The 19,660-nt window shown below is 37.3% G+C and overlaps 1 protein-coding gene across 1 annotated transcript; it reads left to right on the top strand.

Moving 5' to 3' along the window:
- Positions 1-654: 654 nt before the first annotated feature.
- LOC123774725 (uncharacterized) lies at positions 655-18,438 on the top strand. The gene is made up of 10 exons (XM_045769255.2): positions 655-934; positions 1,837-1,929; positions 2,737-2,859; positions 3,589-3,781; positions 4,227-4,400; positions 7,629-7,758; positions 9,043-9,174; positions 9,849-10,044; positions 11,863-12,101; positions 15,441-18,438. The coding sequence occupies exons 1-10, from the start codon at positions 897-899 to the stop codon at positions 15,569-15,571; spliced, it is 1,449 nt and encodes a 482-aa protein (XP_045625211.2). The 5' UTR covers positions 655-896; the 3' UTR covers positions 15,572-18,438.
- The last annotated feature ends 1,222 nt before the right edge of the window (positions 18,439-19,660 follow it).

Raw genomic sequence — 19,660 nt, 5'->3', positions numbered from 1 at the left:
AATGTGCTGCTACCCTCTATTCTATATGAAAGATTACACAGTGTAGATTACAAACTAGCTACAAGTTCATCTAATACCCCCCCCACACACAATCCTGGACCAATCCTGGAGTATGCGGCCCCAGCATGGAGCCCGTACCTTGTCAAGCACAAGCCGAAGCTTGAAAAGTTCAGATATATGCCACTAGGCTAGTCCTAAAACTAAGAGGCATGAGTTACGAAGAAAGGCTGCGAGAAATGCATCTCACGACACTAGAAGACAGAAGAGTAAAGGGGAGACATGATCACTACATACAAAATTCTCAGAGGAATTGACAGGGTAGATAAAGATAAACTGTTTAACACGGGAGGAACGCAAACAAGGGGACACAGGTGGAAACTGAGTCCCCAAATGAGCCACAGGGACGTCCGAAAGAACTTTTTCAGTGTCAGAGTAGTTAACAGATAGAATGCATTAGGCAGTGATGTGGTGGAGGCTGACTCCACGCACAGTTTCAAATGTAGATATGATAGAGCCCAGTAGGCTCAGGAATCTGTACATCAGTTGATTGACAGTTGAGAGGCGGGACCAAAGAGCCAGAGCTCAACCCCCCGCAAGCACAATTAGATGAGTACACACACCCCACCCTCTCACAGGGAGGGTGTGTGTAGAGGCATAGTGGTGGGTGCCTGGGTGGAGCAGACGTCACCCCCGCCAGGGAGGAGCAACACGTGGTGGGCCGCTGCTGCTCCTCGCTCACACCTCCATAACACAACTCCCACTCCCTCCACCCACATAACAACCCATTGCTTGTAACACACCCGCCCAATTCTGCGGAATACAACACTAGGTTGTGTTGTGTTCCACTCTTACGCATGCACTTGGGGACTTAAGTGAGAGAGGTCCTATGTAACATCATGATTCCTGTGTTGACTGTAGTGCCATGGTTTTCAAGGTAATTTTCTGTTTTGTTAAGTTTAATGAGAAATGTTTGCTGAGGCGATATGTGTGTACGATGATTTTGGGACATTTAATTACTGAGGACCAAGTTCAAGTATGTTTATTGAGATAATAGCCTACTTATTTCTATTTCTAGGCTATTTATTTCTTAGCTATTTCTACCCTCTAACTGACGTTCTTGAGTACAGTATTGTAATAATGTAATACACTGAGCTTGGAACTCTGGAAAAAGCAAAAGAATAAATTACAGTGAGAGGGTTTGGGGGGGGGGGGGCACAGGAAACCATTACAGTATTATAATATAATATAATAATAATTAATTAATTAATTAATTATTATTATTATTTATTTATTTAGGAACAGTACATACATAGTTGCAGCATTACAGTACAAACATTGTTAGATTTAAAGATAGAGATACAGTGTAGTATATACAATACCTAAAGCCACTAGTACGCATAGCGTTTCGGGCAAACGTTATGCGTTTATAATTTATATACGCAATTATATATTATAATTATATATGCTGTATATAATATATACAGTATATTATTGTTCCTCATTTATGTATAATGAGACCAAACTAATCATTCTCCAAATAAAAGCGTGTACAGTGGAACACGCTTGTAGTATTAATCAGTAGATTTGATTAATGATATAGTAATAATAATGAATCATAGCCCCTAATCTAATGGAGATGGGCTAAACTTGTTTTAATCTGAAAGTCACATTTATAAACATCTGCAGTTGTTTGAATGTGCAGATGTATTTTAGGACTATCCTATGCAGAATTTTCTTTATACAGTCTTTAATTATTTGGTGAGGAGATTAAATCATTTATCATTTTGATATTTAACATCTTATGAGGTAAAATACATAATTTTTAATATATTTCAGGCAAGAATGGATTGATGTTTATAAAGCAGTATTTTCTGACGACATCAGCCGGTGGAAAGATGCAAAAGACACGATGATTGTGTGGCAGGCAAGGCAAGTGCAAGATAATTAAACACAACTTTATGCTAAAAAAAAAAATAGATAAAATGTATTGTTATCCTTTTATGAATGTACAGTATACAATACTGTACTGTATTTATGAAAATGTTCAAACAAACATGCAAGATATATATAATTTACAATATTGTAATACAATAAGGAAGATTGAAACTACCTGTGCCATATTTTCCTGGTACAGTTTCTCAGCACTATAATATATTGTAATATGGCAGATTAAAATTTGAAATGGTTTGAATGGGTTGGGTTTTAAAATTGATATTAGGTTATTGAATAGTAGCCCGATCAAGTTGTATATTTAGGACTAGTGGTCTGGGTCTAGTAACCTTAGATATGCATGGTATTTCTGTTTGATGGTAGTCAGCGGGTTGGCAAGCATACGAACTTGTAAATCATCATTTGGAAGTGAATTGTAATAGTAGGAGTGAGTTTATAGGGATGAGTCTGTATGACTGTTACGTCTGGTAGTCATTCTGGGTTGCACTGAGCTTTTCTGGAGTACCTCTTTAGTACCTTTCTGATCCTGCAGAGATCTTTGAAAAGATTTTGGTGGCCTTTGAAATCAAAATCTTTGAAACGTTTTGATTTCGCCAGAATATCATCATGCCTGGGTGTGTGTGAATCTGGTTTAGTGATAATTGTTTTCTATATTCAAAAGGTCTGTTTTTGTATGGTGTTTTCATGTACAGTAATTTACATGAAAATTAATACCTGTCATGACCTGTCCTAAATATTTATTATTCATATAAAGAATACAATTAATAATTTGTTTCTATTTTTCAGGGTTAATAAGTTGCCTGCTGGTATTGATGTAACTTTGCCATTACTTGAAGCCAAGATAGTAGGTGCCGACCCCACAATTGAAAACTCTGTCAAATCTATAATGCTTGCAACAGCCGTACAGAGGTGAGGCATGATTTTGTACAAGTGTATAGCATCCAGACATGTTGATATGTTTGCCCTACTATCGTACCAGTGCAATTATCCTGGCATGGTAGAAATTTGTTTTAAGCCCCTAGAGTACTACTGTTACATGTTGTATCATTTGTGGAAGGCATTAAATAGCCTCCTGTAATTGAGTTGAAATTCCTTGCTGTAAACAGATTTAAATGATATGTGACACTTTGCTTTGAGAGTGTAATAAAATATTTGTTGAATCCCATGTAAGGTGTACTCCACTTCTTCGACTGCTATAAAAGTACAGTTGCTACCCTCACACTGAAGATATTTAATCTTGTGCTGTATCTTTGGCCCTTAAAGAAATGCTTGGTCATTAAAAAATTTTGCAAGTGATGGTAAAGTGCAGCAGGACATTACATTCTCTATCCATAAGCTTGATACAAGTTTTTAATATATTATACCATTGTTTATGCTTTGGTTTCATAGTGACACAAATGTATAAAATGTATACATGGAAATGTAATGTGTGCTTTGGTCTTATTTTAGTATGTACTGTATATGTAGGATATTAGTGAATTAGAGAAAATGGGGAAACCAATTACTGTATTGCTGTTTCATTGTCAGTGCTCTACTGTATTGGCAAATAAGATACTCTTTACTGTTGAGTCAAAGGAGTCTTCTGTAAGTTTCAAAATCTTTCCAATAATTGGCTGATTTCAACATCTTCCATTCTAGGTTTGTGAGCTCTATTGTGAAGCTGCCTCAGACAAAGTACTATCATCAGCAGACGATGCATGATCTTGCAAGTGAAATTGAACTACCCATACATCTTGTTGATCTTCGGAATGAGATAATACATGGCAGTGGGGGCTGGGCAGGTGGCCAAACTGTTCAGAAGGCACTCGATACTGCGTGTGACTGGATCAAGGTACAGTATACACAAAATATGTTCGTTGCTGATACAGTAATTTATTTAACGATTTTTGTTGAGGGCATCCAAACTATATTGCTTGAACCTTATAATTTTCCATTCTTTTCTTGTGTTCTGCACACAATTTGGATTACATTATTGATAAGCACTTTTCCTCCTGTGCAAAATTATGAACAAAAACTACATCTAGCATTAATCCCTTGTGAGAGAGAGGTGGAACTTGCAGAGATGAGAGCAAAGAAATGAGTGAAGTACTGAGTAATAGTCATTAAAATAAAATACAGATCCTTCCAGGGAACTGTGCTTGCTTCAGTGCTTTTTCTCATTCTAATGTCAGACATAAAGTACCCAAATTATAGTACCATATCATCTCTTGCAGATCACCCTGGTATTTTTATTTTACTTAATCTTATAATATTCTTTAATTTTTTTAAATGAACAGAGCTATTATTGGGATGATGAATGGAAGAAGATGCAAAAGTCTCCAGAAGAATCTTCAGTACCACAGATACCACAAGATGAATGGCAAAAGTTCTTGAAACTTCTTCAGTTTCATGCTACTCTTGTGATCCCTGAATCACGCACTGCAAAGTTCAAGAACAAGTTTCGAAAAAAGGTAATTATTTAATTTTAAAGCTCTCACTTTCTCATAGGCACGCACATCTTGAACTATAGTTATTTTCAACAACTGTACAACAAAGAATGCCAAGACATAATATTTTTTTTTATACAGTACAGTATGGTACTATAATGTATATCAACTGTATATGATAGGCCACCCACCATAAGGCCTTTAGAAATCTGAATAAGACATTCTGGATCTTGATTACCACATATGTAAGACCAATTCTGTAATACGCGTGTTTGCATGGATGCCTTATCTCGTAAAACAGTGAAGCTGGAGAAAGTCCATAAATATGCCACCAGACTAGACCTAGCTCTGAAAAGTATGACAAGAAAAGACTAAGTGATCTTCAGATCACTGGAAGATAGAACGAATCAAGGTAAGCATTACTGCTTACAAGATTCTTAACAAAATAGATGAAGCAGACGAGAACAGATTATTTGAATTGGGCATTTCACAAACAAGGGGCCATTAGTGGAAACTAACTACATAAATCAGCAGTAAACAAAGAAACATATTCCTTTGAGGAAAGCCAGAAAGAGGTCAAACATTGAAAGAGAATGCAGACTACACTACAAAAGAGGGAAAAAATTAATGGATATGCTTAAGCAGACACAACTTTCTATACAAAGAAGGAATAATTTAAACGGAGATTGAAGAAATCGAACAGACTGAAGCATTCATATCAGATTGACGAAAGGCAACTAGAACAGAAAGCAATTCAAGAAATAAAGAAAAACCCAAGATATCTTCACATATGCTTAATCAAAAACAAAAACCACTGCCAATATTGGACCTATTCGTACTAGTGAAGGTTCATACACTGAGGATGACAAAGAAATTAGTGAATTCCTAAAAAAGCAGTATGAGGACATGTTTAGCACTCCGATAAACATCATGAAAGTGGAAGATCTGGACAACTTCTTTATGCGTGATATCCAAACCCCTGTAAATATAACTGATATCAACACGAGCATGACAGATTTTGAAAGAGAAATGGACAATATGCCCATGCACTCAGCCAAGGGTCCAGACTCGTGGAATTCAATATTTATACAAAAATGCAAAGTGCCAGTAGCACAGGCACTCAATATAGTGTGGAGGAAGAGCTTGGACACTGGGGAGATACCAGGTGCACTTAAAGCAGCAGACATTGCCCCTCTACACAAGGGCGGAAGCAAAGCATTGGCAAAGAATTATAGACCAGTTGCACTAACGTCCTACATAATAAAAGTATTTGAGAGAGTGATCAGGAGTCAGATCACTATTTTCATGGAAACCAATGACCTCCACAATCCAGGCTAACATGGATTTAGAGCAGGAAGATCATGCCTCTCACAGCTACTTGACCATTACGACAAAATCACTGAAGCATTAGAAGAAAAACAGAATGCAGATGTGGTATACACGTATTTCGCAAAGGCATTCGATAAATGTGACCATGGAGTGATAGCACACAAAATGAGGTCAATGGTAATAGCTGGTAAAGTAGGACGCTGGATACTCGGTTTTCTGTCGAATAGAACATAGAGTAAACAGTCAGCCATATAAAATAAGAGTCCAAGTGCAGTTGAAAGCTCAGTACCTCAAGGTACAGTCCTTGCACCACTGCTTTTCCTTATTCTCATATCAGATATAGACTCGAATACAAGGCACAGCTTCATATCATCCTTTGCAGATGACACAAAAATCAGCATGAAAATTACCTCTGCTGAAGACATTGAAAACCTGCAAGCAGATATTAATAAAGTTTTTGACTGGGCAGCAGAAAATAACATGGTGTTTAACAGCAATAAATTCCAGGTACTCGAATACGGTATAAATGAGAACCTTAAACATAATACAGGGTACAAAACAGTCAAATTTGCCCATAGTAGGAAAGCAACATGTAAAGGATTTGGGAATAATGAAGTCTGACGACCTAACGTTTAGGGAGCATAACCAAGCAAGTATTGCGGCAGCCAGAAAAATGTTAGGATGGATTACGAGAACTTTCAGATCCAGGGATCCCATCACAATGGTTGTACTCTTCTAATCACTTGTGCTATCCCATCTTGAGTACTGCTCAGTACTCACTTCCCCATTCAGAGCAGGAGAGATTGCTTAAATAGGAGTACAGAGAACATACACAGCATACATAGACACGATAAAGCATCTAGATTATTGGGATCGTCTCAAAGCTCTCCAAATGTACTCACTAGAAAGGAGACGAGAGAGATATCAAATAATAAATACAGTACGTGAAAAATACTGGAGGGTCAGGTCCCAAATTTGCACAGTAAAGTAACAACATACTTGAGTGAACGATATGGAAGAAAATGCAGAATTGAACTAGTGAAGAGCAGGGGTGCCACAGACACAATTAGAGAGAACTGTTTAAACATCAGAGGTCCAAGGTTGTTCAACATCCTCCCAGCGAGCATAAGAAATATTGCCGGAACAACAGTGGACATCTTCAAGAGGAAACTAGATAGTTTCCTACAAGGAGTGCTGAACCAACTGGGCTATGGTGGGTATGTGGGCCTGCGGGCCGCTCCAAGCAACAGCCTAGTGGACCAAACACTCACAAGTCGAGCCTGGCCTCAGGCCGGGCTTGGGGAGTAGAAGAACTCTCAGAACCCCATTAAGCAGGTATCAACCAGGTAATAGACATTCATGAATGAAGTTTGCAGCCTAATAGCTTGCTCTGTTTTTTTTTTTTAATTTCCTCTTTATTTCATACTTTTAATTTTATTTTAATTTCCTCTTTATTTCATACTTTTAATTTTAATTTCCTTTGATTTTTTTCATGCACATAATATGGAAGGTATGGAAAGATTGTGTTAAGGGAATTACAATAAAAATATATGGTTTCATGCACTCTGGATATCAGATGACTGAAATAATATAGGGGTTCAGTGGTTAGGGATCATGTGGCAAATTTTAAAACATTAAAAAAAATAGAAATCAAGTTTACCATAATTAAAAAAATATGCGCAATAGATTCTAAGGTCATGGGGATTAAGATTTATATGTAAGAAAGTTGTGTATTTAAGCATTATTAAAGTGGACCAAATGTTGTTTGAAATATTTGCATGTAGGCCATCTTGCCTGATTAATTATACTGTATGTGCTTTATATGGTGAAATATTCGTACAATATAAATTTTTAGGCTATGTAACGCAAAGCATCTGATACTGCTAAAGGATGTTCTACTAAATACTGATTGTTAAATTTCAGGCTTGCCTTGACCTAGTTAAAACGCTAGAAAAATTATACCCTCAAGATCCACAAGAATGTATGACGGCTATTGTGTCACATTTACTTGTTCCAGAAGCCATGCCCAATCTAATAGAACGACTTCAGCCTAGTGAGTTACTTTTTGAACTTTACTTAAGGAATGCAGTTTATTGAATGTTTAAATTTTGTTACAATATTTGCTACTTTATATATTTTCCACAATCATGTTTTTATTATTGCAAATGGTAGAACATACTTTTTATGAATGTTGTATATTGATACCATAATCTTATGGAAAAATAAGGATTTGAGTTAATCTTGGGTGTGTTATTTGGCTGCTCCCACTTGTAAGATCTCGGTGTCCTTTGACATGGGATGCACAACTGAGCAGTGGAGACAAACAGCACAGTGCAAAGAATTTTCAAGCATTCCTGCATGTCTATATCATAGTAAGGGAGTCATTGGAGAAATGTATGAATCCAGTGCATAAATGACTATGAAGGGTCAATCCAAAGCCTCTCTAATCTCTCATTGGCAACACATGTAACTGCCAAATGAGCACACTCACTATCAGCTGGGCTGCCAGGTTCACCACCAGATAGCAGTGACACAAGAAGGGTGGTCACAAGGAGCCATGTGATACAACTGTGAAAGGAGCCTTACTTCTAAGCTCTTACTTGAATTTGTTCCCGTATGAAATAAATATTAAAAACAGTAGAAAAAGAATAAATAAGCAGAATGGGAGAAACACCTTGGGCGCAAAGTGGTACTCAAAGAAGGTACCTTGCAAGCTTTGCCTAAAATTGATTGATGAGAATCCCCCCAACATTTCAAGAGACTGACTGGTCCCACCAAGGTGATATCAAAGGGGCACCCTTTGCCTTCCCATATCACCCTCTTAAAAGAGGAATGTTTGAAGTAATTGGGGATATTTCCTTACACTCTGGTCCCTGACATCCTAATGCCGGTCATAAATGGTACAGTATCATTACTGCTTGTCATAATTCTGACTTGACCTCATTCCTGTGGCCTGTTAACCAAGAATGGAACCATTTGTCTAGATCTCCATTTCTCTTATAGTGGTCACTGTTGTCACAGTGAGACTGACCTGAGACAAGTAAAACTGACCTGTCACTGATGTGACTGACTGACCCGAGGCAGGTAAAACTGACCTGTCTCACCAAGCAGTTCCTCTCATTCTACTACCAATTTGTGCAATTCAATATGCTTTTGGTGATCATAACCAATAATAATAATGGTAGTTGTTAATACAGGCTAATAATAATAATGCAGTACACTATTAGTGATAATGATGTTAATGCAAGATAATGAAAATATTACTGATATTGTATTACAAAAGTTTTCTAATTCTTGTTACTCTTTTTTTTTTTTTTTTTTTTTTTTTTATCACCAGATGTAAACCGACCTTGTGGATGCTTCTTTGAGAGAGATATCATATCTGGTGTAGATCATTTAATATCTTCCCTGCATATGGTAGAAGGATCAACTGAACTACTTGTTTCATGTCTCATCAAAAAGGGATATGGTGGGTTTAAAATGTACTTTTTATTTATACATCTGTTTTGAATGAAGCTCCATTGAAAAGTACATTCACAAGTTGTTATGGCTTTTCATTACAGAATTGAGGGCAACAAGTAATTTTAATAAGGTTGTATATCTGTTGTTTATAATATTATATAAAGGGCAGTGTATGTGTAGGTGCTTGATTATTGCAATAATTTAATCTTTTTAAAGCAGATACTGTTGTATATCAATAATATTCAAATATAATACTACCATATGGATTATGGCATATCTGTATACATATTTATAAATATTTAATGGTATAGGTTTTCTTAATACTTTCTTGATCAGAAGCATAATAACCCTTCATATGCTCTAAAATTGTAGCTTTGTCTTCATTAGTGGTGCTGATTGTTGGGTGGCTTACTCCATATACATGCAATCTGTGTTAGTATTTCTTCTTCCAGTGAATGCCTTATGTCCACTTTTGTGTTCAGTGATGTAACTATTCTACATCTTTCCCTGATGTGCCACCACCAACACTTCCTTTTATCAACCATGATTAAGGCTATTTTGACTATAAAAAGAATAATTGATCTGATTCCACACTACTTTTGAATATCATAGTGCCATACTGTGTATCAATAAATTCATTAAATGTGGAGATTTGATTTGATTTGAAACGTAACTTTTCAGAAAATCCCAAAGTGGCTTCAGAATGGATCCGTGTGTTGGCTGGAAGTATTCTCGGAATTAGTGTATTCTATGATCAAAGTACAACCTGCAGGAGACACACTTTCAATCTTGATACAACTCTCTATGTAAAATGGCAACCAATTCTCTTGGAGTTGCTAGAAGTGGAGGCAGAATGGGCTACAGATATTGCTACTAGGTAAGTTAGTTAAAATTGCTTCAGTAGTGAAACCATTAATTCACTCCAGTTGTATTTTAGCTTTTACCTAACATGTTAAAAATAAATAATATATATATATATATATATATATATAATATATAATATATATATATAATATATATATATAATATATATATATATATATAATAAAAAATACACATACATATACAGCGGTATGCCACCAGGCTCGTCCCAGAACTGAGAGGAATGAGCTACGAGGAAAGGCTAAAGGAGCTGAACCTCGCATCCCTAGAAAACAGAAGAGTAAGGAAAGACATGATAACCACCTACAAAATTCTCAGGGGAATTGACAGGGTGGATAAAGACAAACTCTTCAGCATGGGTGGGACACGAACAAAGGGATACAGGTGGAAACTTAGTACCCAGATGAGTCAGAGACGTTAGAAAGAATTTTTTCAGTGTCAGAGTAGTTAATAAATGTAATGCACTAGGAAGTGATGTGGTGGAGGCAGACTCCATACACAGTTTCAAATGTAGATATGATAGAGCCCAGTAGGCTCAGAAATCTGTACACCAGTTGATTGACAGTTGAGAGGCGGGACCAAAGAGCCAAAGCTCAACCCCAGCAAGCACAATTAGGTGAGTACATGCATACAGTACTTCATTTGTACAGTATTTGACTGGGCTTTACCTAGGGATGCATTCCTGGGTACGTCACCTTTTACCAGTTCACTCGTTGTTTTGTTAACACTTGCACTGTGCTTGTACTGTACAGCACCTCCTGATGTGGATTTTTTTTTACTCCACAATATGAGTTCATTTGTTGACATCCTGGGCTATTGCAGTTATAATATGCACTTTCAGGATAACATTTCTTGGACTTCTACTGACCTAAACGTTGACCTCCATTAACGATAAAATAGCACAATATAAAAATTTTGAAATAGAATATGATCTGTAAGAAATGACTTTACCTAATGATCCAGATTTCAAAGTGGATCATACTCCTCCAAAATCTAGATTTTTTCTAATACAGTAAATTCAAGATTTGGAGGGAAATCCAGTAGCCGAATTTGATCTATTGTTTAGAAGGATCCACTATAGGAAGGTTCGGATTTTGGAGGTGCCTCTGTAATTATATTTTATAAATTGGGGCTTTGTAGAAATAGTCCACAAGTTGAGAAAGTTAAAGTAAACAAAATGTTTGCCTGTATTGGGTAGCATAACACATTATATGCACAATTTAAAATCACATTAACATGATATGTATCGGGCACTAGGCCTCGTGTAGTGTCCACATAATGCAGCTGTCGTTGATGCTCTGCCTGCACTGAGCATCTTTTTTTTTTTTTTTACTGCATTACCTATTTTGCAAGTCTCAAAGGTCTCCCTTTTCCAGTCTGTGTTTTTTTTTCAATTATAAACATAACTATTTAATGTGATTTTAGGGCAATTATGAATATTGCTTATACAGTATGTGATTATCCAAATATATTATAGATTACAGTTATTCTACTCAAGTTATTTTAGGTAATCAATATTTTATTTATAGGTATTATAAGTAATAATTAGTTATTATAATTGCTAATTAAATATCTTTTATATTCATTTTGGATCATCATTAAAGATCATGTTAACTAATTATTATAGAGGATTCAAGTTCACATTTACTATATAGTTATAGACAATACTAATGATTGTGTTATTATAGATAATGAAATATGATTATAGATCATAACACTGTAGTAACTTTAAATTATGATTTCTGATTATTATATTTTATTGTACACACACAAATTTAAGGATACTGCATGACTTAACATCCCATTTTTGCAGAATCTTGAATTGTCCTACTGCAGGCTTCACTGAACCACAGAAAACGAGTATAATGGAGTTACTTCAGATTCTGAAAGGCACAAACATAGATGACTCGGAGCATGCAGAGAAATCACTGAACAATGTAAAGGATGGCGTCTACACCATTGATGATATTGCCGAGATTGCTCGGGGGCACTCTGAGAAAACACTGGCTAAGATGGAAAGATTTAAAAACTCTGTCGCCTTTCCTGGAGCAGGTAACGTCGAGTAACGTTAAATTTTATTTCGGTATTCTGTAGGTACGTGACAGGTTGACCTCAGCTGCCCCTTACCTTGGAGGAAAATAAAACAGGATAACCTTTTTTCCATAAATGGCCCGTTTTCTTTGGTTACACTCGCATTATCATCAATTGGTGGTTTATGCCATTTTCACTTCCAACTTTAATTTTTTTCTATTATCTGTGTTACTATTTCTTTCAATATTTCTACTCTCCTACTTTCCCACTCTCACAGTGCTACCCAGGACCAATTGATGGTGGTGGTCCAACTGCATATGAAGGTCTAAAATGCTCATTCAGAAAATTCTAAAACATACAGGCACTTGAAATGTCTAGAGATTATTCTAAATGCTGCCACCTCTTCAAGGATGGAAGAGATTTCAATCGGGGAATATTGCTCATACATGCAGCCATTTTCCCTAAGTATAGAGAGTATCCTAATGTGACAAAGGCATCAAACATACTGTTATATATCTTGTGAACTGTTTTTATATTCAGGCATGGCGGTTGGCAAGTGCTTATTTGGACCTGGTGGGATTAAATTTCTTTACATTTAATTTCTTTGTTACCATATATTTTCTGTGATGTTGTGGATGAGGTGGCTTCCATTACAACCATACTACTTTCAGTGCATTCCTTATTCTTTACCATACAATGTACAGGTGCTTTCTTACTTTCTGACTCATTTGCATTTCCAGTTTTCACTCATTTTCCATTCATTTTAAAAGTATGTTCTTGTCCACCTTGTCTATTCCTTTCAATATATTGTACATTCTTTAGTGATGGTATCTCTTATCATTTTTATGTGCATATGTGAGCATTTGTGTGTGTGTAGTTACTGGATCAAAGATGCGCTTGTGGTGCTTTATCTTTATAATATTTGCTGTGTGACTTTTGAAGAGAGAAGAAAGAAGAGAGAAGAAAGAAGAAGATAAGCCAAGCTGAGACACGATACCTAGTGTCCCTTGCTGGTGTCAGCATTATTGCATGGAGCGTAATTGCAAGACAGGATCGTTTGCCTTGACTGGCCGCCCCTCCTACAAGCATGTTGCTCTGTTGAGTGATTCTTCCTGTGTCATGCGGACTTGATGTGGCTGTCAGAAGTAGCTCTCTGAAGGAGGCGTGCTGGAGCAACAGGGAGGAAGAAGAGTAGGATGGGATTTCTACTGTTGGCAACTATATGAAGGTCTCGAAACTTGTAGTCCCTATAGCTGTGAAGAACCCCAATATACGTCTCTCATGGTGACTGACGTAGGGCCAATTACAGATCAGCTGGGACAACCGAATTCCACGGTCCTGTGCGCAGTTCAAGTAGTAACGGCTTTCGGGTTGACCAAGTGTTGTTGTGCGTTAACGACGGAGAAGCGACGGAGGCAGTTGTGTTGAAGAAATGTGGTACAGGATTATCTACAAGACCAAGCAGTGACGTCGCCCAGCCAGAGACAATGGACGTCTGTCTACATATTTCATTTTTTAGAGTAGGATGATGTATATTTGTTTAGCTAGGATGTATTTTTTTTTTCGTTAATAAAGTTGTTGCACACAGCTAGCTTGCTTTAGCAGTGTTGCAAAAACTTTATTTCGGGGAGAAGGGGAGATGTAACACTGTAAAAGTGTTTGGGTTAGTTTATTTAAAATATATATAGAATATGAGTCACAGACAGGGATTTGGAAAGGCGCCAGTTGTCTGCCTGAGATCTCACACCTCAAAGCGTTAATGACCTCAAGTGACCTGAGGTCAGATCATGATAATTTCACCTTGCTTCCGCTAAGCGTATAATTGGAGCCGGGTAGCCTTCAAACATGCCGACGTTTAAGGAGTGGCTTGGTAGTGCCGGAGGCTATCTACTTGTGGGCGGAGTTAGCTACTAGGTTCCCCAATATAAACTCGGAGAGCTATCCAGCATGAAGCATTAAGAGACAGAACAGCAGACGAGAGCAGAGACGACGTCCCTACCAGGGAGGCTGTCGGCCGGCAGGGGCGAGACAGTCTCTGTCAACTACAGACCCCCCCCCCCCCTCTCTATTCAACTTAGACTCAGTCCTCGGTGAGTGAACATTAAGGTGACTTGGTCGTGTTTTACATATGTTGTGTGATGATCAGGGGCAGTCAAGTTGTAGGGTTCTCGAATTCTTGGATGATGACTCACTTTGCATATTAAACTGGAACATTTTAATTGAATTGCTAAATTATGATACTTCATGTGAAATATAATTATGAATTTATTATTTAAATTGTGTTTAACTTTGTTCCCTAGAGATTTGAGTTGAGGTGAGAAAGCCTCTGTGGTTACTGGTTTCATGATATTAATGAGTACATGTTTGGAGTTGATACATGGTAATAACATCTTTTGAGAATATTTTGATACAGACAAGTTCCATTCCTTGTCTTGTATGTAATGATCATGAATGGATGGTGGCAGCATTTCGTCTTCTACTATCTACTCTTCTACTTCTACTATCTACTCTTCTCCTTCTACCTATCTACACCTCTCCCTCCACCCCTCTCTCAACTCTCACTTTCAACTAATGACCATCCTCGCTCCTCCCACCTCTCTCCCTCTCACCCCAAACCCTCACTAATTACTTCACTATTCATTTCTTTCCTTTCGTTTTCTCTTATACGTTTGTGGCAATGATTCAGTATTCTAGAGTTCTCTCTAGAGTTTCGGGTAACTGATCAAGTTACGGCGCCTTGTAGTCTTAGCACCTAGGTAGTCAAATACCTAGGTTACAAGGTGTTGAACGAGAGAGGTTGCCTTAGGAACTCTGGAGGTGCTCTAGAATAGTTAGCTAACTGGGGACGGGATAACGGACTAGAGAGAGCTGTTTCCCCCGGCCTCGTTAGTTAACTGGGGGGTGGAATAATGGACCAGATAGAGCTATTTCCCCCCCCACCCCCCGTTACACTTCGATGATTATGTCCAACACTATTCCCTTATGTATATTCTTCTATTTCCAAAAGATAATCTTTATACCAAATTTCTTATCCTTTGTTTTCTTAATTTGAATCTCAGATCTCTTGTCCTTGATGTGTAATGCAGGGAAGAGGACCCCAGACCTACATACCAGATTCATTGTTTATACTCTTATTTGCCACTGTTAGCACCATTAATGTTATACAATACATTGTTATTTCATTAAAATTATTTGTCTTCTAATTCAAATAAAACTGAAATTACTTGGTTAAATTTTTTATACTACTTAACTGCATGTTTGCCCATGGAATTTTAGTTCATCAGTTTATGTATAACGTGTTTGTTTGATTTTGTCATTAAATTTTAAAATACTTTAGATTCGTATTGTTTCTCCATACAGTTGTGACGGACGTCGATGCTCCTTTGGGTGTCCTTGCTCACCAGAGAGAGAATCCAGTCTTCTACAAAGAACTGCTTCTTCCTAGTCCAGATACAGGAGGAAGTCCTATGCCCAAAAGACGCAAAACATGAACCTTTTGGATACTGTACATGAAATCTATTAAATTGAAAGTCCCATATTTTGAAGGATATTGTTCAAGACCATTAAAAGGCCATTGTGTTAATTTTCTTTATTATGCAGTTTGCATAGAAAAATTAAAGATGTTTGTGGAAAATGATTGCTTTGATCCAACAAATCATTCCCTGGGAAAACGGGAGTGAAGGTACATAATTAGCAAGAAAAATTAAGGATTAATAAGGCACACACAGGTTGCTTGAGTATTAATGGAGATGCACATAAGGTTAGAATTACCTACAGTATTTGGAAACATCAGTGCTACTGTTTCCGACTTAGTTACAGTAACCTCTAAAGTTTTTATAACTTAATCAGCAGTTAAAACATTTATAAATATTAATATAGAAGTTCTGTATTAATCCTGCCATCAGTGGTGGCTTATTGTGAAGATTAAATCATTAGTTTTCCTGCTCTTGTTGTGAATTTAAGCTCATTATCAGTCTTATTTTTTCTTGCCATTTTCAATTATTTGCTTAAGAACTACTATTTTTCACATTGCCTCCAGTAACTAAGCATATACATTTAGCACTATAAACTTCAAAACTATATATATATATATATATATATATAGCACTATAAACTGTATCAAAATTTACACATTAGTAACTTGCATTTATATATAAGTCCAAGCAAGTTGTGATTTTATCACTTGCATGATATCCAAATCGATGTGTATAATTTGTTTTTGCTTCTGCAGAGCTATCGTGTATTTAACATTTATACTGTGGGTGGTGCCTTGCGTCACAGCGACCGACCTCTTCTCTTGCTTGTTGAGATGGCATAAGTGCCAAGGCCTCTGATGTTACTTTGGTAGGTGGTATCCCATGGCTCAAGGGTCCATTCTCTTATTCACACTTTTATGGCATATCAGCTACTACTGATCTCAATCTCCATTGCAACCTGGTTTATTTTGTTGATGCAAACATTATTTTCCATCTCGGACAATCTGCTGTATGCTGCACACATCACTGAAGCTCTCTTATCCCTTAAAGTGCGGTTATCATCCTATGTCGATCTCAAAGCGTAATACGGTTATCATTTTATGATGAGTTTGGTTAATATTGTCTGGTTTTATACAAATGATGTAAATATGCACATAATACATCTATGTGGATGTAACAGACTTAACCTTGTCCTATGGAAAAAATTCGGCTATCGTTTTTATTGCTTACTATCGATACAGATGCTTTGTACCATAAGCACAGCAATTGATATCACGCTACATCACGTTCACAATGCTTCTTCAGACTTCTCCCAAATACTCTAGCCAGAAATGTATATGCCTTCATCAGAATGGCTTTTTTGATACTTGGCACTTGCCGCCTCATTTTGAGGAAGGCTGGTTGTTTGACAGCCTGGATGTCAAGTGGTTACTCTTTATGCCATCTGGCTACACCTGCAGTTTTTTCTGTTCCAGCTTTTGTTGATCTTATGTACAGAGTCCTTCACTGCTCGAGAACCAGAACAAAGCCTACACTTGGGTGTATGCCAGCAGTCCTTAGCTTTGTGTTGATAGCCATCGCACACTCCATAGGGCTGCTACAAACTCCAAATGGTTGGTGCCTTCTTTTGATATTTATTCTATACGGTCTGTATACCACTCCTTGAACCCACTTGGGGAGCATATGACCCGACAAATCAATACTAGTCTGGTGGTTCAGGTTTGATCCAAAGTAAGGTAAATCTATTAAGAAAAATAATCAATCTTTTTATATTCATATTCTGTGCACTCTTTGTATCTCAGAGACCGAGCTTAGTGAATATTCTTGATAGTGATTAGGATATTCTTAAATGTTCTTGTTTCTTGATGGATTGTCTTGAAGGGAGAGCTGTACACCACCTTTGTTTCCCTAAAGTAGTTCATCCATAATATGCCAAACTTTTCTTAAATTGTACATGTGGGGAGTTGACATGTAGGTGTATCAGGTCAACAGTACCTGGTTTGCCATGGTGGTTCAGCATCTTGCTTTGACAATCTTCTCTGCTACAGTTGTGCCATTAGAAAAAGCCAGATGTGTATACTCTTTGATGCTACTGGATGGTGTCCATCAGTTTTGCTGTGTTCCTGCTGTTCATGTAACATTGTTTAATATATGAACAGCGTTAGTTACCTACCATACTCGGTGCGTGAAAGCATTGAGTAGACCTCGACACCGTGTGAAATTTCAAACTAAGTTGTCTATATTCTCTACTTGCTAGCAAACTCTGATCAAAATGCTAAATATGTACCCAACTCGGATCAATTAATCCATGGGATAACTGGGTCCAATCAGTAGATTTTATGAATACAGTACACCAAATTTAGTGAACATGCTGCATTATTAAAAGACAATTGGCAGTGGAATTATATACTGTGACTTGCAAAGGGCACTCCTGGCAATGAAGATATGTAGTAATAACATCTAGAAAATAGTGATATTTATTTGAATGTATTTATTTTGGCTGCTAAAGAAAATAGATTGGAGATTAAATTCCATTGGATTCTGTCACTTGTAGGGATTTCAATTAAATCAATGTTTTATTAGCAGTAAAAGAGAGAACCCATCCTCCTGACATTATAGTACCTTTAGCAACTATTTTGTAATGCATATAAGAAAAGGCAAAACCAAGCATAAACATTCCTGGGCCTAGTATAGCACATACATGTACCCAAGGTTTGCTAGGCCTAAGATAGCATAGTACTATACTGGCTCTCAAACAATCATGTTTTCTACGTGTGAGTCACTTGATTAATTTAGATTCAAATGTTATAGTATACCATTTTCTATCTGTTGTGGCAACTCAAGAGGATGGGGTGGACAAAAATATATACAGTATAAAAGTATATGATTGTAATTTGCCTTCGTAAATGAACCCAATTACATCGTTATTCAGTATTTGATAACCAACTGTACTGTATGAAGAACATATCTCTCTTGCCCTGCTTATGGAGGACAGAAGGGATTTTTACATATGCTGGTTAGCATTGTCAAAATTAATGGATGCATCTGTCATGGGAAATAAACTTAAAAAGAAAAAAATTATTCTTAACACTATTTCATCTGTATACAGTATTTGAAAATAAGTAGTATATTGTCAGTCTATATCTCTCTTCTCGTCTTCCAATTTCTCTTGTTGATTTTAAGCTCTCTTTACGTGTTTTACCTGAACTTTTATCTTTATCCTCCCTTTGCCTTTGCCTGTTAAATAATGGTGTGCCTACTCATATTGTCTCTGGCACTAACACTACCTGTACCTTCTTTATTGATCTTTAACTTTGCTCCTTTTCTGTCTCTAACCTGAATAGGCGAATCCTTGACAACCTCCATAATGGCAATCATTTCCCCACCTTGTCTGTTTCATATACCCCTCAGTCCATTCAATTGAACTGGTCAGTACAACAGCATTGTATCTTATAGGGTCATGGATTGGTACCATTCCTTTCCTTTTCCTCATATCCGAGCTCCTTGTCCTTATATCCCTTTCCAGTGCTGTATGGTTGTATTGGCTTAGTGCTTTCTCATAATTATCTTATCCTCTTTTCTCCACCCCAGTGGCATTTTGACAAGAGCTGACTGGAGCTGCTTCACCACCTTATCTTTATTCCCCGCTCATCACTACTGTATTTATATCCCTTGCTTCCATTGCCTTACATACCATGATATGCCTCCTGCAGCCCAAAGAAGTGCGTTTCTTCACTCCAGCAACACCCGCTCCGCCGCACCTTAATAATGGACACCATTATTTGAAATAATTGACACGGACAAAAAAGTCCAAGTGGGAGTACCATCTCCCCACTATCTTAAATCCTACAGCCAGGATAACTTCCTACTCTAGGCTCTCCTGCAAGCTCTACAGACAGCATCGCTGTGTCTACAAGCAGCAAGACGATGTCCTAGGGAGGACATTGACCCATCCATCTACAGATCTACAGTATCAGCTATTGGTAATGGTCCCTAACAGCCAACACTTACGGGCTATTTATGCCTGTGCCACCTCTTGGGTAGTCTTAATTTTCTTCAATCACCTGCTCCTTCCTTTCCCGTTCCTCTGCCGCCAGCTGCAAC

Source organism: Procambarus clarkii, chromosome 68 (assembly GCF_040958095.1).
Source record: "Procambarus clarkii isolate CNS0578487 chromosome 68, FALCON_Pclarkii_2.0, whole genome shotgun sequence".
NCBI classification, from domain to species: Eukaryota; Metazoa; Arthropoda; class Malacostraca; order Decapoda; family Cambaridae; genus Procambarus; species Procambarus clarkii.
The sequence above is the reverse complement of the archived record's forward strand: the minus strand, read 5'-3'. Positions and strand labels throughout refer to the sequence as shown.

Excerpts from the sequence above, each read along its gene's own strand:
- LOC123774725 (XM_045769255.2), top strand. The coding sequence starts at position 897 with ATGATTCCTGTGTTGACTGTAGTGCCATGGTTTTCAAG. Across the intron at positions 4,401-7,628 it reads AGAACAAGTTTCGAAAAAAG|GCTTGCCTTGACCTAGTTAA; the intron begins GTAATTATTTAA and ends GTTAAATTTCAG. Across the intron at positions 10,045-11,862 it reads GCTACAGATATTGCTACTAG|AATCTTGAATTGTCCTACTG; the intron begins GTAAGTTAGTTA and ends CCATTTTTGCAG.